This window comes from Pan paniscus, chromosome 21 (genome assembly GCF_029289425.2).
Source record: "Pan paniscus chromosome 21, NHGRI_mPanPan1-v2.0_pri, whole genome shotgun sequence".
In the NCBI taxonomy this organism is placed as follows: domain Eukaryota; kingdom Metazoa; phylum Chordata; class Mammalia; order Primates; family Hominidae; genus Pan; species Pan paniscus.
The window spans coordinates 65,357,361-65,383,130 of NC_073270.2; the positions used below are offsets into that span (position 1 = coordinate 65,357,361).

The window sequence follows — 25,770 nt, forward strand, 5'->3', positions numbered from 1 at the left end:
TTGCCAGTTTCAGTCCCACCCAGCATTTGTGGTGCCTGTTTCACCACATCTTCACCAGCACTTGGTGTTAGACTTTCAACTTTGCCTGTTTGTTTGTTTATTCTTTTCTTCACTGGGTTCAGGGGGTAAAGCCTGGTGGTTAAGAAGGAGGCCTGAGGGGACAGATCCACGCCAGCCCTCCTGCTCCCTGGATCTGTGGCCTCAAGGAGCTCTACTGGTTCCTGTCTTAGACTTTTTGGGCTACAACAACAAAATATCTTAGATGGATAATTTAGAAACAGCAGAAATTTATTGCTCACTGTTCTGCAGCCTGCAAAGTCCAAGATCAAGGGGCCGGCAGATTTGCTGTCTGGTGAGTGCCGGTTCCTCAGAGATGGTTCCTTGCTGCTACATCCTCACAAGCAAAAGGTGTACACAGGGGCTCCCTGGACCCTCTTTTATAAGGCACTTATCATTGATGAGGGTGGGGCCCTCATGACCTAATCACCATCATCTCTGAGCGCTGTGCTGTCCTGTGCAGGACCCATGTCCCATATGTGGCTGTTGAAATTTATTTTAATGTTAAATGAACTAAAATGAGATGAAATTAAAAATTCAGGTCCTCTGCAGCATGCACCACATTTTAAGCACTCTCAACACTTGTGGCTTCCATGATGGGCAGTGCCACGTACATCATCTTCATTCTCGTAGAATATTCTAGTGCATGGTGCAGCGCCAGGGATGAGGCAGCCTCCCCAGCAATTTGCACCAGCCCCAGCCTGCCCTTGACAGGGCTCTGGCCATTCTCGTCCCTCACGTGGACACATCTCATCCTCTCCGAAGGCACCTGCTCCTCCCTCCAGGCTGAGCCATCAGAGTCCCTCCCACGGGTCCCCAGTGCTTCAGTTCCCCACTTCCAGTGGCTCCCGTCAGCGTCCACTTCGCAGGTCTCCACCTGGGCAAGGCTCCTCACTCATCTCCCAGCTCTGGCCTTGGCCTCCACATCTTCCTGAGTGACACCATGTGGGGAACTTGGTGGGTATTTTAGGGTACAGATGAGGAAACTGAGGCCTCAGGAAGACAGCTGAAGTGTTTTTGGGTGAGGTGGACCAGGGACTGCTTTGTGGCACCAGCAACTCCAGCTCCTCATCATGGGGGCCATGGCAAATTCCTTTCTTTAGGGGATTCTGCCTTCTTTTTCCCACAGTGCAGTGCCATTGGGGGAGATCTCATGGCTGGTCTCACCCATTGAGACCCATTGAGATCCATTGAGACTCCATTTCTGCAAAGCTCTCCAGACCCTTCGCCCATGGCCTTGGGAAAACTGTGAATGTTAAAGGGCCAGGAGTGTCACCGCAGAAACCATGTGGCTCCCCGCAGCAGGGCCAAGGCGTCTGTTACTTTATTTTGTGTTGTTTTTCTATAAAGTGATAGATATATATGGTAAAAATATAAAGAATACAGTAGGATGTAAGGCAAAAATCAGCTTCTCTCGCCCCTCAACTCTCCAGGCCTCTGGATCTTCTCTGGCTGCTCCCAGAGAAGTGCCGTGGCTCTAAGAGGTCACCAGTGTTGCCTCTGAATCCTTCTGGAAAGTCTACATAAAACTTTTGTGCACGGCTTTTGAAATACACATACACACACACAGACACAACATTCCATTCTGTGTATGCTCCCGCACACCTTGATATTTCTATTAACAGTGTATCACAGCAGCTGCTGTCTATCAGCCTACAAATGTCTTCCAAGCAGAACCCATCTCAGGGCCTTTGTGTGTGCTGTTTCCCATGCCTGGCATGCTCTTTCCTTAGAGAGCCCTGTGCCTATGGCTGCTTCCCTTATTCCACTCAGGCCTTTGCACCAGTATTTCTAAACCATGACCTTTCTTTCTAAGACCAGTGTTAGGTTCACAGCAAAACTGAGAGGAAGGTACAGGGATATTCCATAGACCCCTGTCCCAACATACATAGCTCCACACATTAACAACATCCCCCACCAGAGCAGTACATCTGTTACAACTGATGCACCTACATGGACGCAGGAAGATCACCCACAGTGCATGGTTTACATTAGGGTGCATTCTTCGTGATGTACATTCACTCATTCTTTAGACCAATTCATTCATTTTTTTAAAGACAAAATGACTAAATTTTCAGACCAATTTATAATGACACCTACCCCTCATTATAGTATCATACAGATACTGCCCTACAAATCCTCTGTGCTCTGCCTAGTCATTCCTCTCTTCCTTCTCTGCAACCCCTGGCATCCACTCATTTTTTATTGTCTCCATAATTTTGCCTTTTTCAAGAACAGCATAGAGTTGGAATCACACAGTGTGTGGCCTTTTCAGATTGGTTTCTTTCACTAAGCAATATGCATTTACATTTCCTCCATATCATTTCATGGCTTTATAGCTCATTTTTTTTTGTACTGAATAATATTCCAATGTCTGGATCTACCATAGTTTGTCTACTCACCTGCCGAAGGACATCTTGGTTGCTTCCAAATTTTGACAATTATGAATAAAGTTGCTATAAGAATCCATGTACAGGTTTTTGTGTAGACATGAGTTTTCGACTTCTTTGTGTAAATACCAAGGAAGGCAATGTCTGGATCGTGTGGTAAGAGAATTTTTAGTTTTGTAAGAAACCACAAAGCTGTCTTCCAAAGTAGCTGCACCATTTTGCATTCTCAGCAGCAGTGAATGTGAATGAGAGTTCCTGTTGCTCCACATTCTCGCCAGCATTTGGTATTGTCAGTGTTCTGGACTTTGGCCATTCTGATGGGTGTGCAGTGGTCTCTCATTGTGGTTTCAGTTTGCATTTCTCTAATGGCATAATGTTTGGAGCATCTTCTCATGTACTACTTAGCATCTGTAGGTTATTTTGATGGGTGATCTATTCAGGCTTTTGGCCCATTTTCAAATCAAATTGTTCATTCTCTTGTTGTTGAGTTTCAAGAGTTCTCTGTATATTTTGGATAACAGTCCTTTTTTAGGTGTCTTTTACAAATATTTTCTCCCAGTCTTCAGCTTCTCTTTTCAATCTCTTGACAGTGTCTGTACAAAGTAGACTTTTTTTTTAAATGAAGTCCAGTATATCAATTATTTCTTTCAAGGATGATGCCATAATATTGCATCTAAAATGTCCTCACAAAACCTAAGGTTTTCTAGACTTTTCTCCTGTGTTATCTTCTAGGAGTTTTACAGTTTTATGTTTTACATTTAGTTCTATGATATATTTTGAATTAATTTTTGTGAAGGGTGTTAAGGCTTATGTCTAGATTCAGTTACTTTTTTGCATGTGGATATCCACTTGTTTGAGAACATTTGTTGAAAAGACTTTCTTTTCTCCATTATATTGTTTTGGATACTTTGTCAAAAATCAGTTGACTATATTTATGTGGATCAATTCCTGAGCTCCCTATTCAATTCCACTGATTTATTTGTCTGTTTTTCTGCCAGTATCACACTGTCTTGATTAATGTAGCTTTATAGTAAGTCTTAAAGTCGGGAATGCCAGTCTTCCAACTTTGTTCTTCTCCTTCAACAGTGTGTTGGGTATGCTAGGCCTTTTGCCTCTCCATATAAACCTTAGATTCAGTTTGTGAATAGTCACAACTGATTTTGACTGAGATTGCATTGAATTTACGGATCAAATAGAGAAGAACTGACATCTTGACAATATTAAGCAGCCTTCCCATCCATGAACATGGATTCTCTCTCCATTTATTTGGTTCTTTGATTTCTTTCATCAGAGTTTTGTCATTTTCCTCAAATCTTATACATATTTTGTTAGATGTATACCTAGGTATTTTATTTTTGGGGGTGACTTGCTCATTGCTGGTTTATAGAAAGAGATTAACTTCTGTGTGTTATCCTTGTATCTTGCAACCTTGCTATAATAATTTATTAGTTTCAGGAGGCTTTTTGGTCGAGTTTTTTTTTTATTTTCTACATAGATTTTCATGTCATTTGTGAACAAAGACAGTTTTATTTCTTCCTTCCTAATCTAGGTACTTTTTATTTTTCCTTTTCCTGTCTTATGGCATTAGTTGAACTTGAACAATGTTGAACAGACACACAATGTTGAAAATCTGTCTGAGTTTTGTCAGATTGTGTCTTTCAAGGAGTTGGTTCATTTCATCTAGGTCATCAAATTTGTGGACATAGAATTGTTCAGAGTATTCTGTCATTATCCTTTTAATGTTCATGGGATCTGCAATGTGTGTTCCCTCTTTCACTTCTGCTATTAGTAACTTGTGTCCTCTCACTTATTTTCTTAGTTAAGCTGGCTACAGACTTAACAATTTTATTGATGTTTTTCAAAGTACCAGCTTTTGGTTTCATTGATTTTCTTTATTGATTTTCTATTTTGAATTTCATTGAGTTATGCTCTAATTTTTTAATTAATTTTGTATCTGCTTGCTTTGGATTGAATTTGCTCTTCTTTTTCTAGTTTACTAAGGTAGAACCTTAGATAACTGATTTTAGATCTTTCTTCTTTTCTAGGATATACATTCAGTGTTACAAATTTCACTCTAAACATTGTTCTCACGGCACCCACGAATTTTGATAAGTTGTGTTTTATTTTTGTTTAGTCCAAAATATTTTAAAATTTCACTCGAGATTTCTTCTTTGACCTATGTGGCACATGAGGTGTGTTATTCAATCTCCACATTTTGAGATTTTCCAGTTATCTTTTTGTTACTAATTTCTAGTTTAATTTCACTGTGGCCTGAGAGCAGATATTGTATAATTTCTTTTAAATTTGTTAATGTGCCGGGCGTGGTGGCTCATACCTGTAATACCAGCACTTTGGGAGGCCGAGACGGGTGGATCACGAGGTCAGGAGTTCGAGACCAGCCTGTCCAATATGATGAAACCCCATCTCTACTAAAAAATACAAAACTTAGCCCGGCATGGTGGTGCACGCCTGTAGTCCCAGTGAATCGGGCGGTTGAGGCAGGAGAATGGCTTGAACCTGGGAGGCGGAGGTTGCAGTGAGCCAAGATTGTGCCACCGCACTCCAGCCTCTCAAAATAAAAAGAAAAATAATAAATAAATAAATAATTTGTTAATGTGAATTTTGTGTCCCAGAATGTGGTCTATCCTGGTGAATATTTCATGTGAGCTTGAGAAGAATGGGTATTCTACTGTTGTTGGAGGAAGTGGTTTATAGATGTCTGTTACATCCAGTTGATTGATGGTGCTGTTGAGTTCAACTCTGTCATTACTGATTTTCTGCTTGATGAGTCTGTTCGTTTCTGATCGACGGGTGTTGCGGTCACCAACTTTAATCATGGATTCATCCATTTTTTTCTTTGAAGTTCTGTCAATTTTTACCTCATGTATTTTGATGTCTGTCATTAGGTGCGTACATGTTAAGGATTGTTATGTCTTTTTGGAGAATTGACTCCTTTATCATTATGTAACGCCCTTTGCTGTCCCTGGTAGCTTCTCTTGCTCTGAAGTCTGCTCTGCCTTTCTTCTTTACTTTTATTTTTTTACTCTTAATTGTAAGATACCTGTTGAAAAGTGCACATACCATAAACGTTCATCTTGATGAATTTTCACCAAGTGAACACACCTCTGTAGGCAGAACGCAGTTCAAGAAGCAGAATATAACCTGGATCCCAAAGCCGCCTCGTGTCCCCTCTTAACAAAACCCCTCCTCCATGGGTAGCTATTCTCTGCAGTCTAACATCATCAAGTAGTGTTGTCTGGTTTTTATTTTTCTTTGTTTTCTTTTTTCGGACAGAGCTCACTCTGTTGCCCAGGCTGGAGTGCAGTGGCATGATCTTGGATCACTGCAACCTCCACCTCCTAGATTCAAGCGATTCTCCTGGCTCAGTCTCCCAAGTAAATTACTACAGGCACACAGCACCATGCCTGGCTAATTTTTGTGTGTGTATATTTTTAGTAGAGACAGACTTTCACCATGTTGACCAGGCTGGTCTTGAACTTCGGACCTCAAGAGATCTGTCCACCTTGGCCTCCCAGAGCGCTGGGTTTATAGGCATGAGCCACCATGCCTGGCCCTGGTACTGAACCTTCTGTAAATGGAATAAGATAGAACATAGTCTTCTCTAACAGAATATTGTGATACCTACCCAGGTTTTTGTCTGGTTAATTTCACTGTTGTATGGTATTTCATTTTGTGAATGTAGCTCAATTTAATGCCTGCTCAAATTCTTAGGTTAAAAATTTCAAAAACATTTTATTGTCTGATAACTATCTTTGATTTGGATGAGTTATTCTGCGTGTAACACCTCTGGACATTGGCATGCATAGCTTGTGTGTCTGCTCAGCAAATTCCTCTGTGTCTTTCCAAGCTCTGCTCAGCAGGGCGGTGGTGTATTTTTGCATCTGTTTTGTGTACTGCTGGATTGCCAGTGCCTGGTGCATAGCAGGTACTCAACAAATATAGGTCACGTGCAGGCACCAGTGAAAGGCCATTTCCTGGAGCTTCCCTGAGCTTCCCAGCCTGGCCAGTGGCTCCATACGCTACTACCTCTCCATGCTGTGATGGTGTTGGACACGGCTTACCCTCTCACCATGCAGACTGGGCCAAGCCATCCCGTGCCTGACAGCACACAGGACAGGGCCTGGCATGGAGTCGGTGTTTGGTGCATGTTTGTTGAGCAAATGTCTGCTTTGTAAGCCGGGGTTGCTGGTAGAGATTTTGGTGGGTTGGGGAGGCCAGAGGGATGAGCTGGAGCTGGTATTATGGAAAGAATGTAGGAGCCCTTTTCTGTCCTGTTGGTAACCCTTGTTAGATACCCTGTCTGAGCCTCAACTTCATTGTTCGTAAGAAAGAGGATGATTATTCCAACCTCACAAGATTATACATCAATGCATGTGAGGTCCTTGGTAAGCTCTGGGCTCTACAAAAATGCTGTCAGCGTTAATCTTGTTACCTCCTCCTCTTCCTTTCATAGTTCCTCCTCCTTTAGCATCATCATCAAGTCAGTGACTTTTCGGGGGACCCAACAAAAGCATGAGGTTCCTGCCTGTGTGAGTTGGGGTATATTTGATGCAATAACAGCCTGAGCTCTGGAGCTGAGGACATGGGATCCAGTCCTGGCTTTGCAGGTTTGTGACCTGGGGCAAGTACTTAAGAACTTTGCCTCTCATTTTCCTCATTGGCTAAATGGGAAAATCACAGTTCTACCTGATTTGGGTAGTTTCAGCATTAGCCATGTCAATCATTGTAAAGTTTTTAGAACAATGGCTGGCACGTGGTAAGAGCTAAGTGTTAAGTAAATGAAAACCCTACTATCAGAGGCCTATGCCAGCAGGATGTTTGGCCCCTTTACAAGAGATCAGGAGGGAGACAGGTGCAAGGTCTTTCTCTGCTGTTAGCGTTTCATCCTCGTGTGTGTTGCTGCAGGGTCACAGGCTGGCTGCTGCTGTTCCAGGCCCCACAGGCACTCCAGAGCAGGAAGCAGGAATGCAGTCAGGACTGCAAACTGCACCTGCAATGGTGACAAATGCTTTTTCTGTAAGTGGCTCTCTCTGTCTATCAGCAATCTTTCCCAGAGGCCCCAGAAGCCTGTTCCTCTCCTTTCATTAGCTAGAGTCGGAGCATGCAGTATCTATCACTGTGTGGGGGGACCCAGGATGGAGGAAAAGTCACCTGGAGGTCTATAGCTTTGTGCTGACAACATACAAGATGGGTCAGTGGCCCATGACACAAGAGTGCAGGGGCCAGTGGGGCTGCTTTCTGCCTTCCCTGTCGAAAGCCTCCCTGCCCCGGGTTGTGTTTCTCTGCTCTAGGTTCTGTCTTCTATCTCTGCTGCCTCATAGATAGGCCCCTCTCCCAGTCACCTGGATGTGCTGGGGGCACGGAAGGAGAATATCAAAGGGCAGGTGGTCTCTCTCAAGGAACTTTTTGTTCTGCTAATGGTGAAAGCATATTGAGGGCTTCTGTGTGCTGTGTCAAATGCCCACACCCTGTAAGGTAGGTTATCTTCTTCTCACTTACACACGGAGGCTCAGCGGGGCCGCATAGTCAGAAAATGTTGGGACCTGATCTTGTGCCTGGGTCTGTGGCTCCTGCCCTAGACAGCTTGAGTGGACTTGACCCCAAGGAGGGCTAGGCATATCTCCAGGAAGCCATGGGATGCCCACACCACATTTTTTCAGGGCGACTCTAGCTACCAGTGCCTTTCAGGGCAGAGGCCATGAATGGTGAAATCAGGGATTTGGTTCTGGAAGAGCTGGGTGTGTTGTTTTTAAAAAGCCTTGGTTGGCATTGCATTGAGCACCACTCTGGGTAGTCTATGGTCACAGCTCTAGGTAGAGAGTCCCTCAGGGATGTGGTCAAAGGTGCAGGAAGTGAAGTTCAAGGCTACGTCGTCAAGCCAGGTCCAAGGACTATTCCCACCCGCCACTGCTTCAGGTGTTGTTTTTCCAGGTGACCAGCAGAGGGCGCGGCTGCCCACCTGACGAACCTGGCCTGTGCCAGAGTGGTGGTTTTGCCTTCATCTTTCCTTGGGTCCTGGAACTCCCACACTGGTGTTTTGCCTTCTTGTTTCTCTTTAGATGGTTCCCTATGAGTTTAGCCTGAGATCGTGGCTTGAGCAGTTCTTAAGCATTTGAAGTTTGCTGAATGAGTTATTTTTACATTAAGCGTGAAGAAGAGTTCCCTGGAGCCCCAGAGAAGAAACTAGATTGTCCTGGGGGACTGAGGCAGCAGAGGGAGCATGAGCCCCTCAGTCCCACAAAGCCCGGAGTCAGCTTGGGCCGTGGGGAGGCTGAGCCTTCACTCCTGGAGCAGGGCAGTTGCCCGGCTAGGCTCCGCCATGCACATTCATTCATTTATTCATCAGTGGATATTTATGTACTGGGAGACTACGACCTCCCAGGCACATTCTTGGGTGAACAAACACAACAAAAATCCCCGTGCCTGTGAAGCCGACATTGCCACCATCCAGGTCCTTGGCCCATCAGCTCCCCAGGGAACTTCAAGGCTGCCAGGGCCTTAGGAGAGCAGTTGGTAGCATAAGAAGACTGCGGAATTGAGCTAACCGTCTAAGTGCCTGCAAGAAGTAGCCTCAGGCCAGTGGTTGGTTTCGGTTTACAACCCCATTGTGATGGGCAGCAGACTCTTCCACATCACCCCAAAGGCTGCTTGTCAAACGGGGCTCCTCCTCTTTGCTGCCTCCTCCCTCCCTGATCTGATCCTCCCCACCCAGGAAATAGCATCACACCCACCCTGTTGTCAATATCAGATTTGCTGGTAACCTCAATTCTACCCCCCTCATAAATGGTTAACTAGAAAACAAAACAAAACAAAACAAAAAAAACCCTGGAGGTATCCTTGACTTCTCTCTCTAGTCCCCCGTAGCTCATCCATCACAAACCTGTGGGAGCCACCTTCAGAGAACACCGAGTCCAGCCTGCTGGGTGCCTCTGCCTATTCCTGCTGGGCCAGGCTGCTGCTACCACTCACCAGGATGATTTCCAGCCTCCTGGTCCATCCTGCTGCTTCCTCCCTTGCCCCACATGTCCCTTCTCTGACAGCAGCCAGAAGGATGCTCTGGAGACCCACCACTGCCTCAGTGGCTTTCCACCATCCTTGGAACAAAATCAGGCTCTTCCTGAGGTCCATGAGATGTTGCATGGTCTGGGTCATCCCCTCTTTGTGGCTGCAGACCCTTGCTCTGGCCTCTTTGCAGGGACTTCAGGGCTCCATGCTGCTCCCACCTCATGGTCTTCGCTCAGGCTGTTCCCTCTGCCCGGGGCGCCCTTCCTCCCTTGCATGTCCAGTTGGCTTCCATTTGCCCTTGCACTTCCAGAGCATCACTTCTTCAAACCAGGTTCCCTCCCTGCTCCAGACGAGGCATGCTGCACTCTGTACTCATTGAAATTAATTGATCCTTTGATTCATATTAGTCAATCTTGTCTTCTGTGCTAGACCTCAAGCTCCACAAAGCCAATGTGCAATCATGTCTCATTCATGGTGGTATTCCTGGCAAAGTGACTGTTTGAGCACAGAATAGATTCTTAGGAAATATTGGATGGTTGGATGCATCCATTGGTCTGTACCTGCTTTAAGAATGAGACCAACTTGGGAGGTGTGTGGGGGTGGAATTGGTCTTGGGGTACCATTCCTCACCACTCCCTAATGAGCAGGGGTGCCTCATACATGCGCTGTGTGTTGGAGGGGTTCTGCCATCCCTGAGCCACCTTTGCAGTGATGTGCTCCCTGGCTGCCCCTAGGCAGAGGAAACTGCCTTTGCCTTTGCAGTTTTGTGAGTTTTGAAAGGGACTTGGGCAATTTGGATTGACTCTGTCCCATCTTTGTGGTTCTTCAGGGAGCAGTGTTGGGTTATCGGGGCTGCCCTGAGTCAGGAAATGGCTTTGGGTTTTCGGATCAAGGAGATCAAGGGGCAGAAGGGGGGTCCTTCGATGAGCTTCTATCTGATCTAGAATCTGGGTGGAGACAGGGAGGGTTTCAGTTTTGATTATGCCCACCAGGGCAAGAAGCAGAACCCAATCCTCCAAATTCAAAGCTCAGCCTAGTGCCTCTACATGCTTTTTTTTTTTTTTTTAAAAAGCTTTATTGAAAGAATTTACATATCATTAAGTTCACGCATTTAAAGTATAAAATTCAGTGGTTTTTAGTATATTTACAGAGTTATAAAACCATCACCATAATCTAATTTTAGAACATTAAGAACATTTCTAGAACTCAAAAAAGAAACTGTACCCATTAGCAGTCAGCCCCTCTCTTCCCCCACTCCCCATCCTCGGCGTCCACAGATCTGCTTTCTGATCGGATGGATATTGCATATAACTGGGTTCATGTGACACGTGGCCTTCTGCCACTGGCTTCTTTTACATGCATAATGTTTTCCAGGTTCATCTGCACGTGATTGTGGCACATGTCAGTACGTCCCTCCTTTTCATGGCTGCATATTGTCCTACAGTTAGGATGGACCACATTTTATTTACCCATTTATCAGTCCATGGACATTTAGGTTGTTCGTAATTTTTTGGCCATTATGAAGCTTTGTTCATTCCAATAGGATTTCTGCAATGGCCTTCCAAATCCACCCCTTGCCAGGGATCTTGTTCAGGAGGGACAATTGGTGACTTTCACAAAAACCTGTTGTGGGCCCTCAAGGCTGGAAACCCTCCTCCAAACAGGTGCCTTTCACACACCTTGGGGACCAGATCCTCACAGGGCTCAAGCCAGTCATGGTCTGGAGATGACCGACTTTGAAAGCCAGAGCCTCTCCTGCAGGCAATTTACCCGGAGACCTTATTATTTTCTATTGATCAGTAGAGGTGGGATTGCTAACTTTTTTTAAATTTAAAACTATTTTTAGTATGGAACATCTCAAAGCCAAAGAATAATATAAGGAACAGCTCCGGCTCTACCTACCTTTAACAAACCACAGTGCTTTGCTAAAATAGATACTTCTAAGAAATAAAACTTGGTTGCATCTCATCTTCTGCTTCCCCACTCCATGTGGGCTCCTGAGCTCAAATGCCAAGTCCTATCCTTTTATATGTTTTTAACCCTCATCCATACACAGTTTGGTGGAGTAGGTGAATGGGTGCTGCTGTGTAGACCATCTGAAGGGACTAGGGATAATTTTTGGTGGTGCATGGACGAGGCAGTAACATTGGCTTAGATAGAAAGTTCCTTCCATTCTTTGTCCTTATGGTAACATTAAGGAGGATGACTCTATTCGGTGCCTGCCTGGCTGAACTCCTCTCTCACCCTTGGGCCCTTTTTAACCACACAGGAGACAGCTCAGGCCAAGAGTGGACTCAGGTATTGAGTTAGTGCCGTGGTCCCTCCCACCAATGCCAGCCAGCGAGGCTGTGCTCCATCAGTCCTATTGAAGGCTTCCTTTAACATGCATGTCGGCCCGGTGTGGAGGTGCACACTGTACTCCCAAGTACTAGGAAGGCTGAGGTGGGATGATTGTTTGAGCCCAGGAGTTTGAGGCTGTAGTGCACGATGATTGCCCCCGTGAATAGCCACTGCACTCCAGCCTGGAAAACAGAGCAAAACTCTTTCAAAAAAAAAAAAAAAAAAAAAAAGAGAGAGAGAGAGAAAGAAAAGAAAAAATATGTTTAAGTGCAAAGAGTTGATTTAAAGACAAATCTTAAGGTGATGGAAGGATAGGTTTTAAATAGGGAAGGCTAAAAAACATAGGGATGGTTGGCAAATGACAGACAGCTGGAGACCTCTGGTGTGATCTTTCTCCTCCCCCCCCACCTATAGCCAGTTTCTGGGCTCTATCCCTTCCTGCCCGTCCCCATCATCTCTGCACCTGCCATGGCTGGGTCAGCTGCAGGCTTCCTTCCAATGGAACTGAACTGTCTCAGGTGTTCACTCACCCAGACTCGGAAGGGGCCCAAGGCATGGTTGGGGGCAAGGATTCAGAAACCTTCCCATGGGGCCAGTACTCAGTGTGTCAGGACAGCCCCTGGGGACTTGGAGTGGGAGGTGTTGAAGACCCACTTGGAGAGACCCTGGGCCAAGAGCATTGGCTGTGGCCCAGCTCTTCCACGTGCTGGCTTGTGACCTGGGCAAGAGTGCTCACCTCTTGAAGTTGCCCTCATCTCAAAAGTGGAGACCACAGTAGCTCTCACCTACCAGGGCAGTTGTAGGAAGGAATGAGGTCCCCATGCAAAATGCTCAGTCCAAGGCTGGCAGGCCACGTCACCATCCAGCCAGCACATTTTTATGTGGATAAAACGTATCTATTCCTAGCAGTTTCCCACCAGTTTCCTCTTTGTTTCCTGATCTTAATTGCCAACTGTAATTAAATGATTATTTGGGCAACTTATTAGTGTGTTTGTGACCATTCTCGGCTTCACCCTCCCCCTTTCCCGGAAGACTCAAGGAGTTGGGGCGTCTCTGTGTTTGTGCACTGCTAGGTCCCTAATGCCTGGTGTGGTGCCTGGCACACACTCGACTCTGCACAGTCTGAATGAATGAATGAGTCCTTTCTTTAGAGGTGACTGATGCTGCTGAAATAACTGCTGCTAAGAGCCCAAAGCTCTGTGTGGAGTGAACATCCACTTTATTCCCCCTCCCCACCACCACCCCGCTCAGTTCTGTCCTTGGCGCTTAACCGGGATTTCGTCCACACTGCCAGCGCTCACACTGCACTCCCAGGCCCTGCTGTAGGTGCTAATCTGATGGGGGCAGGCTTAGGGAGGGCTCTGTCCCCAGCAGGAGGACCCTTGGTGAGCGACTCTCCCCGCTTGCCCCCACCCCTTCCAGCACCTGCAAAGGGGACTCAGAGCGGGGCTGCCCCATGGGGTTGTTTGAGAAATTGAAATGGGGGTGTCCTCCCCCAGGTGTCTCTGTGGTCCTTGAATCCTGGTGTCTGTTGAAATGCCTCCTCCTCTGGGCACCTTCCAGGACCAGGCCAGGTGACACCACCATTCCACCCCCGTCTCTACCCCTTTCCTGGACTTTCTTCCTTCCCTGCCCTGGCTGGGGAAGCAGCGGCTGCCTGCCTGTGTTCACCCCACACCACCGCTGGGGTTGTGAGAATCGCTCCTTAGCACCCTGGAGGACACCTCTGTGAGTGGCAGCCCTGGGGGGTGTCGCCTCCCTTGCCTGGCCCCTCAGGTTCCTAAGGGCGTCTGAGGAAAAGCCTCATTGGAAAGCGCCCGTGCCCTCCTCCCTCTCCCCCGCCCCCCCGCCCCCCCGGCAGGGAGGAGGGTTCGGGGCGAGGGTTCGGAGTGTCCGGGGTGCCCTAGCAGGCCCAGGCCAGGTGGTTGCGGGGAGGAAGCCTCAGGTCGCTCCCCTCCGGTGCCGGGGTGGGCGCGTCGGGACCCACTGGCCTCCCAGTCCCAGGAGAGGAAGGACCAGGGAAACCAGCTGTCTGCAGCTGCTGGGGAAATTAGGGGCTCTCAGGTTTCCCTTTCCTCCGGGAGGGGAGGAAACGGGACTAGGAAGCTTTCTTGTTTCTAGAGCACGGCTTGGTGGGGTGGGCGGCTCCTAACCCGGGGTCCAGCCCCGCCTCCCCCACCCCGGCGCGCGGTCCAGGTATGTGCGACCCCTCCCAGTGGCCACGCGCCTTCTCACGCCCCTCTCCCGTGACGTCATGCTCCTCTCGCGCGGCATGATGGGAGAATCCTAATGTTTTCCAACAGATGCTCCAAGAACAGCTTTCAGATTAAAGCAATTGCAAGAGCAAAGATTCTTCCTTTTCCCTTTTTTCCTGGGGGGGTGGGGGGTGGGGTGGGGGGAGGGAGCGCCCCCAGACATTCCAGGACATCACCCCCTGCCCCAAGCACGCAATAAACACTGACAAGAAAAAGTTTTTATTTCCTGGTTCAACTTTTTTTTTTTCCTGGAATATAGACTGAAGAATGGGAATAAACACGAATAAATAACAAAGCGAGGCCGCGCACGCCGGGATGCGCCTGGCTGCAGCCGGCGAGGCTATTGTCTCCCCGCCCTGAAGCCAGCCCCGGCGTCTTTCTCCAGCTCGTTTCCTTTCCCGGCCCTTTTTTTTTTTTTTTTTTTTTTTAATTTTCTTTTTTAAAAAGACGCCCCCTCCAGCCCCCTCGCCGGTGACCTTGGCCGCCTCGGATGCTCTGATTCCACGCGGCTCGCTCTAACTTGCCCCCGCGCCGGCCGGGCCCATGGCCGCGTCGGAGGACGGGAGCGGCTGCCTCGTGTCGCGGGGCCGCTCGCAGAGTGACCCCAGCGTCCTCACCGACTCCTCGGCCACCTCCTCCGCGGACGCCGGGGAGAACCCAGGTAACGGGCTGGGCGGGGGCGGCGGGCGAGTCGGGGAGGCCCGAGGCAGGTGGCACTGGGAGCAGGACCCCGCGAGGCTCCGCGCCCAGCCTGCATTCGGGGAGCGGCGGCAGGAACCCGCGCTCGGCCCCGCGGTTCCTATCCCCAGTCTCGCAGGGCTGGGGCGCCTCGGAGCCCTTTGTCCATAAAAGAGCTGATTTCCTGGGTAGAGCCGGGCGCTGCAGCTTCCCCTCCTCTCCGGCTGGTGAGCTCTGCCGTCCCCTCGAAGGGGGCTTCCTTTCCTCGGGTGCTGACCGGCTGGGGGAAGAGAGGCAGACCCGTGGCCGCCTCCGCCCAGCGCCGGTTCTGGGCCATTCCCTCCCTCCCCACTGCCGGGCCCCAGCTCCGGACGTCCCCGCTTGGGCATCCGCTCCTGGAAGGCAGCGCTCCGCAGCTGAGGCCACCGCGCTGAGGGCTTCCACCGGGCGCCTGACTCCAGCGGGGCCTGGCGCACCTGGGCGCGCTAGCCCCCGGACAGGTGTGCTGGGCAGAGCCGCCGGCAGGGAGACGAAGGGCGTGCGCCAGGACAGAGCCCGGTTTCGTGACAGTGTGTGGACTCCGTCCACTCTTCCACCCCCATGGCAGCGTTGATTGTTTAGGTGATAAACCGGTCACAAAGGCGTCTGTAGGGCTTGATTGATTACTTTCCAGAGAGGAAGAAAGGCCTAATAAAGCAGGGGGGGGGGGGTGGGCTGTGTGCGCCTGTCACCATGGAGACGCAGGAAGCAAAGTGATCATTAAAACCTCTCTCCACCAGAAGGCAATTTTCACTTCACAGGGAGAAGTCTGGGCTTCTGAAATGTAGGGTTCAAAAAAAGAATCAAAGCTGGTGTTTTGGTATCAAGCCGCAGGACTCAGTTTTGTATCTTAGAGAAGCACAATTCCTTCGTAGATTGTGTTTTGATAACAAGTTGCTTCGCCTGCCTTTGAAGACTTATTCTCTCTAAATGCAACGACCCCAAATGGGGACTTGATGATGTTAAATGGTGGGCATCAGAATCCCTGGGGCCCGGGTGAAGGCTGGCTTTGTGGGGAGGGATTCCTGCACTGGAACACATCAGAGCTTCCCGATAAACTGCCTAGAGGACTCATTACAGGCAGCTGTGTGGGCACTGGAGCACCCCCCCCCATTTGAAAATTTAAACAATAAACCCGAGCAAGTATTGGAAGATTTCTTTGTTAAGACTATTGACACTGTGTCACTTGGTCAAACTAAGGTACCGGCCTGAATAAATCTCTGACTTTTCTTTATGTGGGAGGGCAGGTTAATTTCCTTAGAGTTTCAAGCAGAGGCTGCCATGGCAGACCCTTAAGGCTTTAATTAATCCTTTTACTAGGAATGGGGGATTCAGCCTTCAGCACTCCATGATGGATTGCCTTTCTCTGGGTTGGAGAGGCGCATCCACAACTGTTCCAATCATGGAAGTTGAGTGGCTTCTCATGAGAATCCTTCTAAGCTCCCTTTGTCTCCCTGGCAGTAAGAGGAAGCAAACTTGAAATGGAAATTATGGAGGACTTGGCTTTTTGGCTGTCTGTGAGTTTATGCCTCTGTGGGTGGGAGCGGAGGGTTGGGCAGGTGGTGCCGGTCCATGAGAGAAGGAGGAGGAAGGGCTGGGATGCCTGTGATTAAGTTATGCGTGGGAGGGCACAGGCTTGAGCTCTCCTCTGGTGCAACTGGTCTAAATGGGACCCAGGGAACAGGTGTCAGAGGTGAAAAGTCTAAAATATGTGCAATTCTGTGAGCAGTAGAACCTTACTAAAAAGCACCAAGCAATTAAGTATTTATGGATTGTGTGAAGCAGATTGTGTTTCTGTTCTGGCAGAAAGAGAATCAGAATCATCAAGTTGGAGGGAACTTGGGAACTTGATGGAGGAAGGGCGGGCTCAGGGAGTATTTTCTGTAAGCACCTTGCCTGGCTGGCCTGGTGTGTGCCTGCATACCTCTTTTGATGGTGGACTCAGTTCTTCCTGATGTAGTGCATACTTGTCTTTGGGCAGATCTGTTTAAGAATTCTTTTTCCAATGGTTCCAAAGGGTCTGGTACCCATCAGTCCTGATGGGATCTTCTCCTGCTGCGTGTTACTCAGGGCTTTCAGAGAGCCTGGGGTTTTAGGTATTGAAACAACCTCAGTCACTTCTTGGAAAGTCTAGGCCCTTCACCTGCTCTTCCTAGATGGCCTCCCTTATTTGTCCACCTGCTGCTCTAATGTGAGACTCCTGAAAATTGAACCTGAAGCTCCAGCTGTGGAATAACCTCACACAGAGTTAAGAAGCAGAGCTGTCTCCTCCCATCTAAATTCTATAATTTAATGAAAGAGTCCAAGGTTGCGTTCACCCTTTCCCCTGCAAAGGCATTTTTAATGCATCAGTATTCCCTTTGCAAAGACTCAAAGCGTTCTTCAAAAGGTGAGCTATGTTTTGACACCTCTTTCTCCCATTCTCCAGAGGTTACCCCTGCTGGGAATTGAGGGGCATCCTTTGGACTTTTCCTAATGTTTTATATACTTGTGTTGCTTGGAAAATGGCATATGGGAATGTGCTGGACTCATGGCTCTTCCATGAGTGGTTCTGCTCCACACTGGGTCTCGGAGATCTTGCCTCATTGCAATATCCATCTCCCTTTCCCTTTTAACACCCACACAGGATGCCAAGAAACAATTTTTCAGTTTAGCCATTGGACATTTGTATTGTTTCCAGTTTTTACCCACTATAGACAACACAGCTGTAATTACCTGGGCACAAACTGCCTTGTACTCATCTGAGAATTTCCTCTAGGGTGTGTGTATGCCAGCTCTTGGGATGTTGAGGCCACAGGGGACCCACATATTTTATTTTAATGATACTGCACCCTCCTAGAAAATGTACGAATTCACACTTTCCGTAATCTATGAGAGTGCCCTTTCTCCAAACCCTTGCCAACACTTGAGATCATCAATCTATTTTTCTCTAGCACGAAGGGTGACAAATGGTTTCTTGTTGTGTTAATTTGCAGTTTCCTGATTGCTAGTGAGCATGAGTGTCTTTTTGTGGCCTTATTAGTGCATTAAATCTCCCGTGGCCGGGTCTGTGGCCATGGACTGTGTGGCGGGGATGAGCTATTTCCCCTAGGCCTGACCTTCCCGCCACTTTCACCACTGCTTCATTAATGGGCCCGTCTGTATCTACACAATGTGCCTCTCTATAAATCCGCACTCTACACCTGTGAGCATGGTTAGGTGTTCTTCCAAAATAGAAATTTAATCAAAGGTAAGGAAGCATCCCCTGATCTTTCCTCCTTCAGAGGAGCTCATGGTCACAAGGGGTTTTGCTTCCTTTTCTTCCATCTGCTCTCAGACTCTGGGACTAGGCTTCTGCCCGCTCCACATCCTGGGGCCAGCCCCTGGCATCGGCCCCAGCACGATGGTGGCCTCCTTCTTGTCGGGTCCCAGGCTGCCTCCTGGGCCTTCCTCAACATGATCCCATCACTGCTCCTCACCAGCCATCCCCTGTCCCTTGGCTGTCGCTGCCTTGCTCTGTCCTGGCTCCATGCCTCTCCAGCTCCTTTCTCCAACTCTCTGGCTCTGAGCTCCAGACCTTTGTGTTCTGCCCAGTCCTTCCAGTCCTTCAGACCTGTTCCCCACCCCAGTGAACTCTGATCTCATTTCTGATTTGCTCCTGGCACTCTTCAACACCTGGGGTTCTTGTCAGTTTCATTCTCTGTGGACCGTCCCTTCTAGACTGGGAGCCTCTTGAGGACAGGGAGCTTGACCGTCACCTGAAGTGCTGCACCCCTGAGCTCAGCACAGAGCTCAGATGCAGGAGACTTTCAGTAAGCATTTGTAGGACGAATGGGCACAAGCCCCAGGCACTGGTGTCTCAACCTATGTGGCGGTGCCTGGCCAGGCAACTGGCCACTCCTGCCAGCTGGATGGGGCCAGAGAGTGCTTGGAGGGTGAGCAAAGAGGAGCCAGCAGCTGCGTCCTTCTGCAGGGCCGGGTCCAGGTCTGCTTTACTGCCTGGAGAGGGAGACCCTCTCAGAGCATCCTCTCCTGTCATGAGCTACAGACGGATGCACGGACACATTCCCCAGGCCCTGGGCTCAGGGCATCCCATGCTGGCCCCTTCCTCTTTTATGCCGCTCTGCCAGCAGACAGGTGTGGGCTTGTGCTGATGGCCACTTCCTTCATCACCTGTGCACCCTCATCACCCACACACCGTCAACACCAGGCTCTGTTCTTGACACCTCCCTCTCCCAAGGTCACAGGTCTGCCAGACATGGGCCTCCTGGAGCCCACCCCACTTGTTTCAGGTCTCCCACCCCCACCCCCACCCTCACCCCCACCAGGGTTTAGCTCCTACCTTCCCTTTCCTGGACAACCTCAACACTGAGTCTTGGTTCTCTTCCTCTTACCGGTTTTCCTGCAGAACAGGAAGTTTCCAAAATGCAAATGTGGTCTAGTCTCTCCTTTGCCTCAAACCCTCTAATGCTGCCCCCTTCCTGGGCGTGGGAGAGGGCGGAGGCAAGAGCCTCTTTTGTCTGTACCATGGCTCTTTCTAGCTTCCTTCCTCGAATGTTCTCTTATTCTGGAGTCCTGGGTTCTGAGGCTCTCCCTCTGGCTCCTTGTAGAGTGTCTACATGGCTTAATTAGTAGTAGAACTATGCAGTAATTACCTTGTCAGCTTCTTCAGGGTTATTAAAAACATAAAAGCTAGATGCTTAAAAAATACTGAGTTTAAGAACTCAGAGTTTTTTTTTTTGATTATGAAAGCATTGCCTGTTCATTATAGAAAATGGATGCTTTAAAATTCCTTTTCCTAGCTGGGCATGGTGGTCACACCTATAATCCCAGCAGTTTGAGAGGCCTAGGTGGGCAGATTGCTTGAGCCCAGGAGTTTGAGACCAGCCTAGGCAACACAGTGAAACCCTGTCTCTATAAAAAATACAAAAAGTTAGCTGGTTGTGGTGGTGTGCTCCTGTCGTCCCAGCTACTTGGGGGGCTGAGCTGGGAGGATCGCTTGAGCTGGGGAAGCAGAGGTTGCATGGAGCTGACATCATGCCTCTGCACTCCAGCCTGCGTGACAGAGGTAGACCCTGTCTCCAAAGAAACAAAATTCCTGTTCTCTGCCCCCTTCTCACCCTAACACCACACAGAAGCCAATGACAATGGACCCCTTTGTCTTTAGGATCTGCCAGGTACCTGGCGAAGCTGTCAGCATTGGAACAACAGACATGAGGAAGTCAGGCCCAGGGGCACCGTCCAGCCTCACCTGCCTTCCTCATGGTCACAGGAACCTGTTTTCAGTACCTCACTTGGTACTCCTGGAGATGATCTCATTTGTTTATTAGACAAACTTGTTTATGGTCTGTCCAATACAGTAGCCACTAACTACATGTGGCAATTTGAATCTGAATAAAATAAAATAAATTAAGATTCTGTTTCCTCAGTTGTAGCCACATTTCAAGTGTGCGGGAGCCCCATGCAGCTGTGGCTGCCATACTGGATAGTGCAGATCTAGAACATTCCTTCCTTGCAGACAGCTTTGTTGGACGGTGCTGCTTGGATTGTAAGCTCCCTGAGGGCAGGGCCTTGCCTGTGGTCTTTTTGGCTGTGTCACCAGTGCTAGCACTGTGCTAACACTTGGTAGTTCCCCAATGAATGCTGACAGAATGGATGTGCCAGAGTGACTGGTGTGGTCTTGAGCTCTCCTGCGGGAAGGGACCCTCAGCCTCCCTAGTCTCATCATCTCATCCTCTGAAAGGGAGGGTACCCAGCAGAGATAATTTCCTATCCACACAGAACTCATTTATTTCAATTAGTGAGCTTTCCCAGAGAACCTGCAATGCAGCACACTTGGCCCTTGCCAGAAGGGCCTCTTTGGACAAGAGAACAATGAGATGCAAAGAGATTCTTTCCCTGGGGCTAAATAAATGTGTCCAAGTCCTGGCTCAGCCATGGATAAGCTGTGTGACTTTGGGCAAGTCACTTTACCTCTCTGAATCTCAGTTTCCTTTAATGTAAAATGGTGGGCATTATTGTCCTTAAGTTCAGAATGAGTGAGGATAACGTCTTTAACAATGAGTAAATTTTGAGACACAGCTTTAGGAGGCAGACACCTCCCCAAACATTCTCCAATCCCCTTGAGGTAATTCCATCTTTTGTTAACAAAGTCATGGCGGCAGTGACCACAGTGATGTATACAGCAGGGAGCGGGAGGAGGCGCAGCCTGCAGGTGGACCCCAGCCCTTCTGTGTGCCTGGCTGAGCTGGTCAGCCTCTCTGAGTTCTGTGAAATGTGAGTTAGAGCAGGACTGATCTGGCTAGGGGCCAGGCAGGAGTCACGGGACCGTGTCCCTCAGTGACGCAGAACAGCTTCAGGCACCAGGGCCATTCTCAGCAAATGGTGGAGGAAAGAGGAGGAGGAGGAGGATGTGGTTCCTGCTCTGATTCTGGATTTTGGGCCCCTGGCTCTAAAAGGCTCCTCCCCTACACTTTCCCACTCTCATCTTTTGTGGAGGCTGTGTCTCCCCTACCCCTGCCTCCCTCTCCGGCCCCAGGTCCACCCAGCCTCGGATGTTGTTCCCCGGCTCCCTTCCTGGCTCCCCAGCTCGTGAATGGAAATATCCTAGGGTCTCCCACCTTCACAAGTTATTCCCTCTGGTCTGGTAATTTTGGGATAGCACACTGGTTGTCTTGAAATGCGATTTGAATGTGTATTTTGCGGGGATTGTTTTACTCTGATGAGTTTGTTTCCTTTGCAAGTATATCTTCAGGGAAGGTGCTTTTTAGGGGAGGGTGGCTGTCTGGAATGACACAGGTGAGCCTTGTTAATGCTAGTCCTGTGGCATGGCCAAAGCATGCCGGAGGGAACGGTGCAGGTAGTGGGTGTGTCCTCGGCCCTCCCCAGAGCTTTAGCCAGGGCAGCATATATGGGAGGATATGAAATGTCACAGGAACAGAGGCAAAAAGAAAAAGTTTGAAAAAAACTAGTATATTAGTTTGAGACCTTTTCTTATTGAATTTGAGAGCTGGGTTCTATTCCATGCACTAGAAAACTCTTTAACACAGGGCACCAAACTGCAGCGTCTGCAGGGCCAGGACTTCCGCTGTGGGAGGGTCAGGGTGTGTGCCTGCTGGGGCGGAGCTGCTTCTTGCCACATGGAAATGTGGGCCCAGGTTGGTGAGACCATCTTCATCTTTTTTTTTTTTTTTCCAGGACAGTGTCTCACTCTGTCGCCCAGGCTGGAGTGCAGTGATGCCATCTCGGCTCACTGCGACCTCTGCCTGCCTGGTTCAAGCAATTCTTGCCTGCTGGGTTCAAGCAATTCTCCTGCCTCAGCCTCCCGAGTGGCTGGGACTACAGGTGCGCGCCACCATGCCCAACTAATTTTTTCTGCATTTAGTAGAGATGGGGATTCACTATGCTGACCAGGCTGGTCTTGAACTCTTGACCTCGTGATCCGCCCACTTTGGCCTCCCAAAGTGCTGGGATTACAGGCGTAAGCCACCGCGCCTGGCTGACCATCCTGTTTTAAGAGTGACACTGGGAATCCAGATTTTTATATGACATGTTGTGTTAGGATTTTGTGTTGCTATAAAGAAATACCTGAGACTGGGTAATTTATAAATAAAAGAAGTTTAATTGGCTCACGGTTCTGAGGGCTGTGCGGGAAGCGTGGTGCCAGCATCTGCTCCTGGTCAGGCCTCAGGAGGCTTCCAATTATGGCAGAAGGCAAAGGGGGAGCCGGCACATCACACAGTGAGAGTGGAAGCAAGAGAGGGACGAGGAAGGGAGGTGCCAGGCTTTTTTAAACAACCAGATCTTTTATGAACTATCAGAACGAGAACTCCCTCAGCACCAAGCCATTCATGAGGAATCCGCCCCCATGATTCAAACGCCTCCCACCCAGCCCCACCTCCAACATTAGGGATTCCATTTCAACATGAGATTTGGAGGGGACAAATATTCAAACCCTATCGGATATGATTTTTAAATATTGACAAGTTTATCTATTAGGGATTGGGTTGACTTTATGTAATAGAAAACCTAAATAACACTGGCTTAAAGAAGATAAAGGTTTTCCTTCCACCAGAAGTCCAGACAGCATGATGGCATCCCTGTCGTAGGGTGGGACGTTCAGTGAATTTCATACTGAATTCTGGTTGCAACATGGTTGCTTCACCTCCAGCAACAAGTACATTTTCTAGGCAGGACAAAGAGGGTAGGGAGAGGCACAGGGGTGTCCACCTGCCGAGTTTGACATTGCCTTCTTGGGAGCACTGCCCAGTGACACCCACTTATACCTCCTTGGCCTGAGGACATCAAAAGGCTACTCCCAGCTGCCAGGGAGCCTGGGAAGTGTAGCTTTTTCTTTTTGTTTGTTTGTTTGTTTGCTTAAGATAGGTGTATTGCTACCCTAACAAGAGCAGGTTCCGCGGAAGGGGAGGGTGAGAATGACTATCAGGTAGTGAACTACAGTCTCTGCCATATCAACTTTATAAAAGCACAATGTGATCAAAACAAAACATGTCTGGGAGCTGCATGTGGCCTGTAGTTGCCCTTTCAAACCTCAGATAGAAAGAATCTCATGGGAAGACTGAAGCAGTTTTTATGTTTTGTGCCATTACTAAGAAATTAAAGGTTGGACTAAGATATGTGATCCAAGCCTAAACATTATGTCCATTCAAATTTTATTTAACAATATCCAGGGAACAAGATAGGCAGGGTCACTGTTCCTCACAGAGCCAATCATCTGGTCAGCGATCAACGGCTGGAGTGAAAATGTGCTTATTGTCAACTCTTGTTATAAAAGGAGCCATCATACTTCCTTTCATTGAATATTCCTCTAAACCCTTGAGGTAGGGCCAGAAAGCTAGCGAGGCTGAGTAACCGGCCCATGGTCACGTTTATATAAAGGGGTAGCTTAAAGAGGATCTTGAATCCAAGTGAGTCTGAGGCCCGGCCCATCCCTATCTGCACCACCCAGCTTCTGCCTCCCTCATCCTGCATCTTACTGGAAAGCGGTCCTCTGTCCTTTACATGGAATAGATATGTGTGTTTCACCCCCATTCCTGGCTCCAGCCATCTAGCTGACAGACGTATACATACCTGTAGTCACAAAAGCACACAGAGGCAGATGTACTCTTTCATTTCCCAGTTCATTTAACCAGAATGGCCACTGGGACAAGATTTATTTATTGAAAGTCAGGCAAGGCGATGGCAGAGAATCAGCTGTCTGTAGAGTTGTTGAAGGTCGCGTCTTTAATGGGCTGGGACTCGTGTTCCTGTTTGTTAAAGCAAGTCGGTTGGATGGGTAGCTTGGCAACGCACCTTACCTAATGGTCACGACATCTGTAGACTTTGACGTTGATTAGTTGGCAGCCACGAAATGGATCAGCCCTGCACTGAGAAGACGGGAGCTGTGGCTATACGACCTAAGAAGTGTGTTTATTATACATACTATGCTCCTGTTTGTAATACAACCCTTTTAAAAAGTCACCATTGGTCTTGCAATACTCTTCCTAATGAGTTGTATTGTTATGGCATTACTTTTTGGTTCAATTGTCTCTTGAAAGTTTGTATCCATATATAGAAAAAATTGTTGCCTTATTGTAATCACTAGCTCTGGAGTTTCAATGAAGTCAGGAAGATATGCCAAAAATGATCTTTCTGCTTCCCTTTGGCAGGAAGGCATTGTCTTAGGCAGCGTTACTCCTGGGGTGACTCTGCGTTTCTTGAGTCACGTGAGTCAAGTGGTTGCTGACTTTGGCATGTTTATTGGCCGGGTTTTTTGTGCAAAGCTTCTGAGATCTGATGACCTCCACGGTGTCAGGACTGTCTTGTCACCTGTTTTTCGGGGATCTGCCTGGCCCCTACCCCACATTCTTTATTTTCCTGTTATTCTCTGTATACAACCAGAGATAGAGGTTTTCCATCGAGAGGGGGCCTATAGAAGTGTTCTTTCCAATCAAGCTTATTTACATAAAAAAGAACATGACTTAAAAATAGTAATAATGTAGTGGTGGTAATACACAGAAATATGTGAAGAAACCATGAAGGTAGTGCTTGGAAGACACAGGTATGCCAAAAACCACAAAGCTGGTGTACAGGTTTCAGTGAAATGGGGAAATGCTGTTATAAATTTTCATCTTGGTCTTGTGGCCCGGCCATGATTACTTACCTATTTGCTGATGCATTAAGCACTACAGTGTGCATGGAGCTTGGTGTGAGGGTGATGCAAAGGGGCATCGTGCATCCGGGAAGGTCATGGTCTGGCTAGGGGCATAACATTTTGACAAGTAAAATGACAGGGCACATATGTAATAAGTGCCAGGCCTCTCAAACTTGTCCCCTTCTGTGCTGTATCCCATTCATTCTCTGCCAGGTATCACAGGCTTCTGCAAAAGCATTCTTCAGACCTCCGTGGCCCTACAGCATTGAGCTTTCAGTCCTTGGGTTTCTGAAGGTTGGCAGGGTCGAAGGTCCAGGCTGCCTCTTCTCCGTGCATCTCTTATCCTTCTTGGACCTGCAGTCTAAACCAGCCATGTTAGTCTTGTGTAGTGGTGAAGATACATGGGACCTCTTAGGGCCTAGGCTGGAAACCTTCACTTATGCTGATTCTGTTAGCCTATTGGCCAACTTCAGGTCAAAGGGAGGGAAATACACTTGACCCCTTTGGTTGGGGGAGCAGGAAAGTCATATGTAGATACAGGAGAGGTGGAGAATTGGGGCCAGTCTTGTAATCCACACATTAGGCTTATTTCTCTATGTAGTCTGTGGGCTCCTGGAGTCAGAATCACCTTGGAATCTCCTGCCACCTCTGATAGGGTGATGCCTTGACATTGGATGCCAACAGACAAGGTCTGTGGGGTGCTTGCAGATATGTGGTCTCTGGTGTCAGACTGCCTGGGTTCACTGTGTGGCTTTGGAAGATCTACCTAACATCTCTGATCCACAGTTTTCCCATCTGCAGAATGAGGATTACTTTACTTATGTTAATACCCCCTTAGACGAGCAGTCATGAT

The 25,770-nt window shown here is 48.3% G+C and overlaps 1 protein-coding gene across 11 annotated transcripts in view; it reads left to right on the forward strand.

Annotated features, from left to right (window-relative positions):
* The window catches only part of PHACTR3 (phosphatase and actin regulator 3), a 271,856-nt gene that overhangs the window by 12,956 nt on the left and 233,130 nt on the right, over nt 1–25,770 (forward strand). The window contains exons 1-2 of one of the 11 annotated variants that reach the window (XM_055104700.2): nt 14,179–14,729; nt 21,962–22,108. The exons of 4 other annotated variants lie outside the window; for them this stretch is intronic. In XM_055104700.2, the coding sequence (XP_054960675.1) occupies nt 14,612–14,729; nt 21,962–22,108 (265 nt within the window). In that variant the 5' untranslated portion in view covers nt 14,179–14,611. Of the gene's footprint in view, nt 1–14,135; nt 14,730–21,961; nt 22,109–25,770 lie in introns of those variants that run through there. 6 more of the 11 variants (XM_055104698.2, XM_055104701.2, XM_055104699.2 and 3 more) reach the window with 6 other exon arrangements.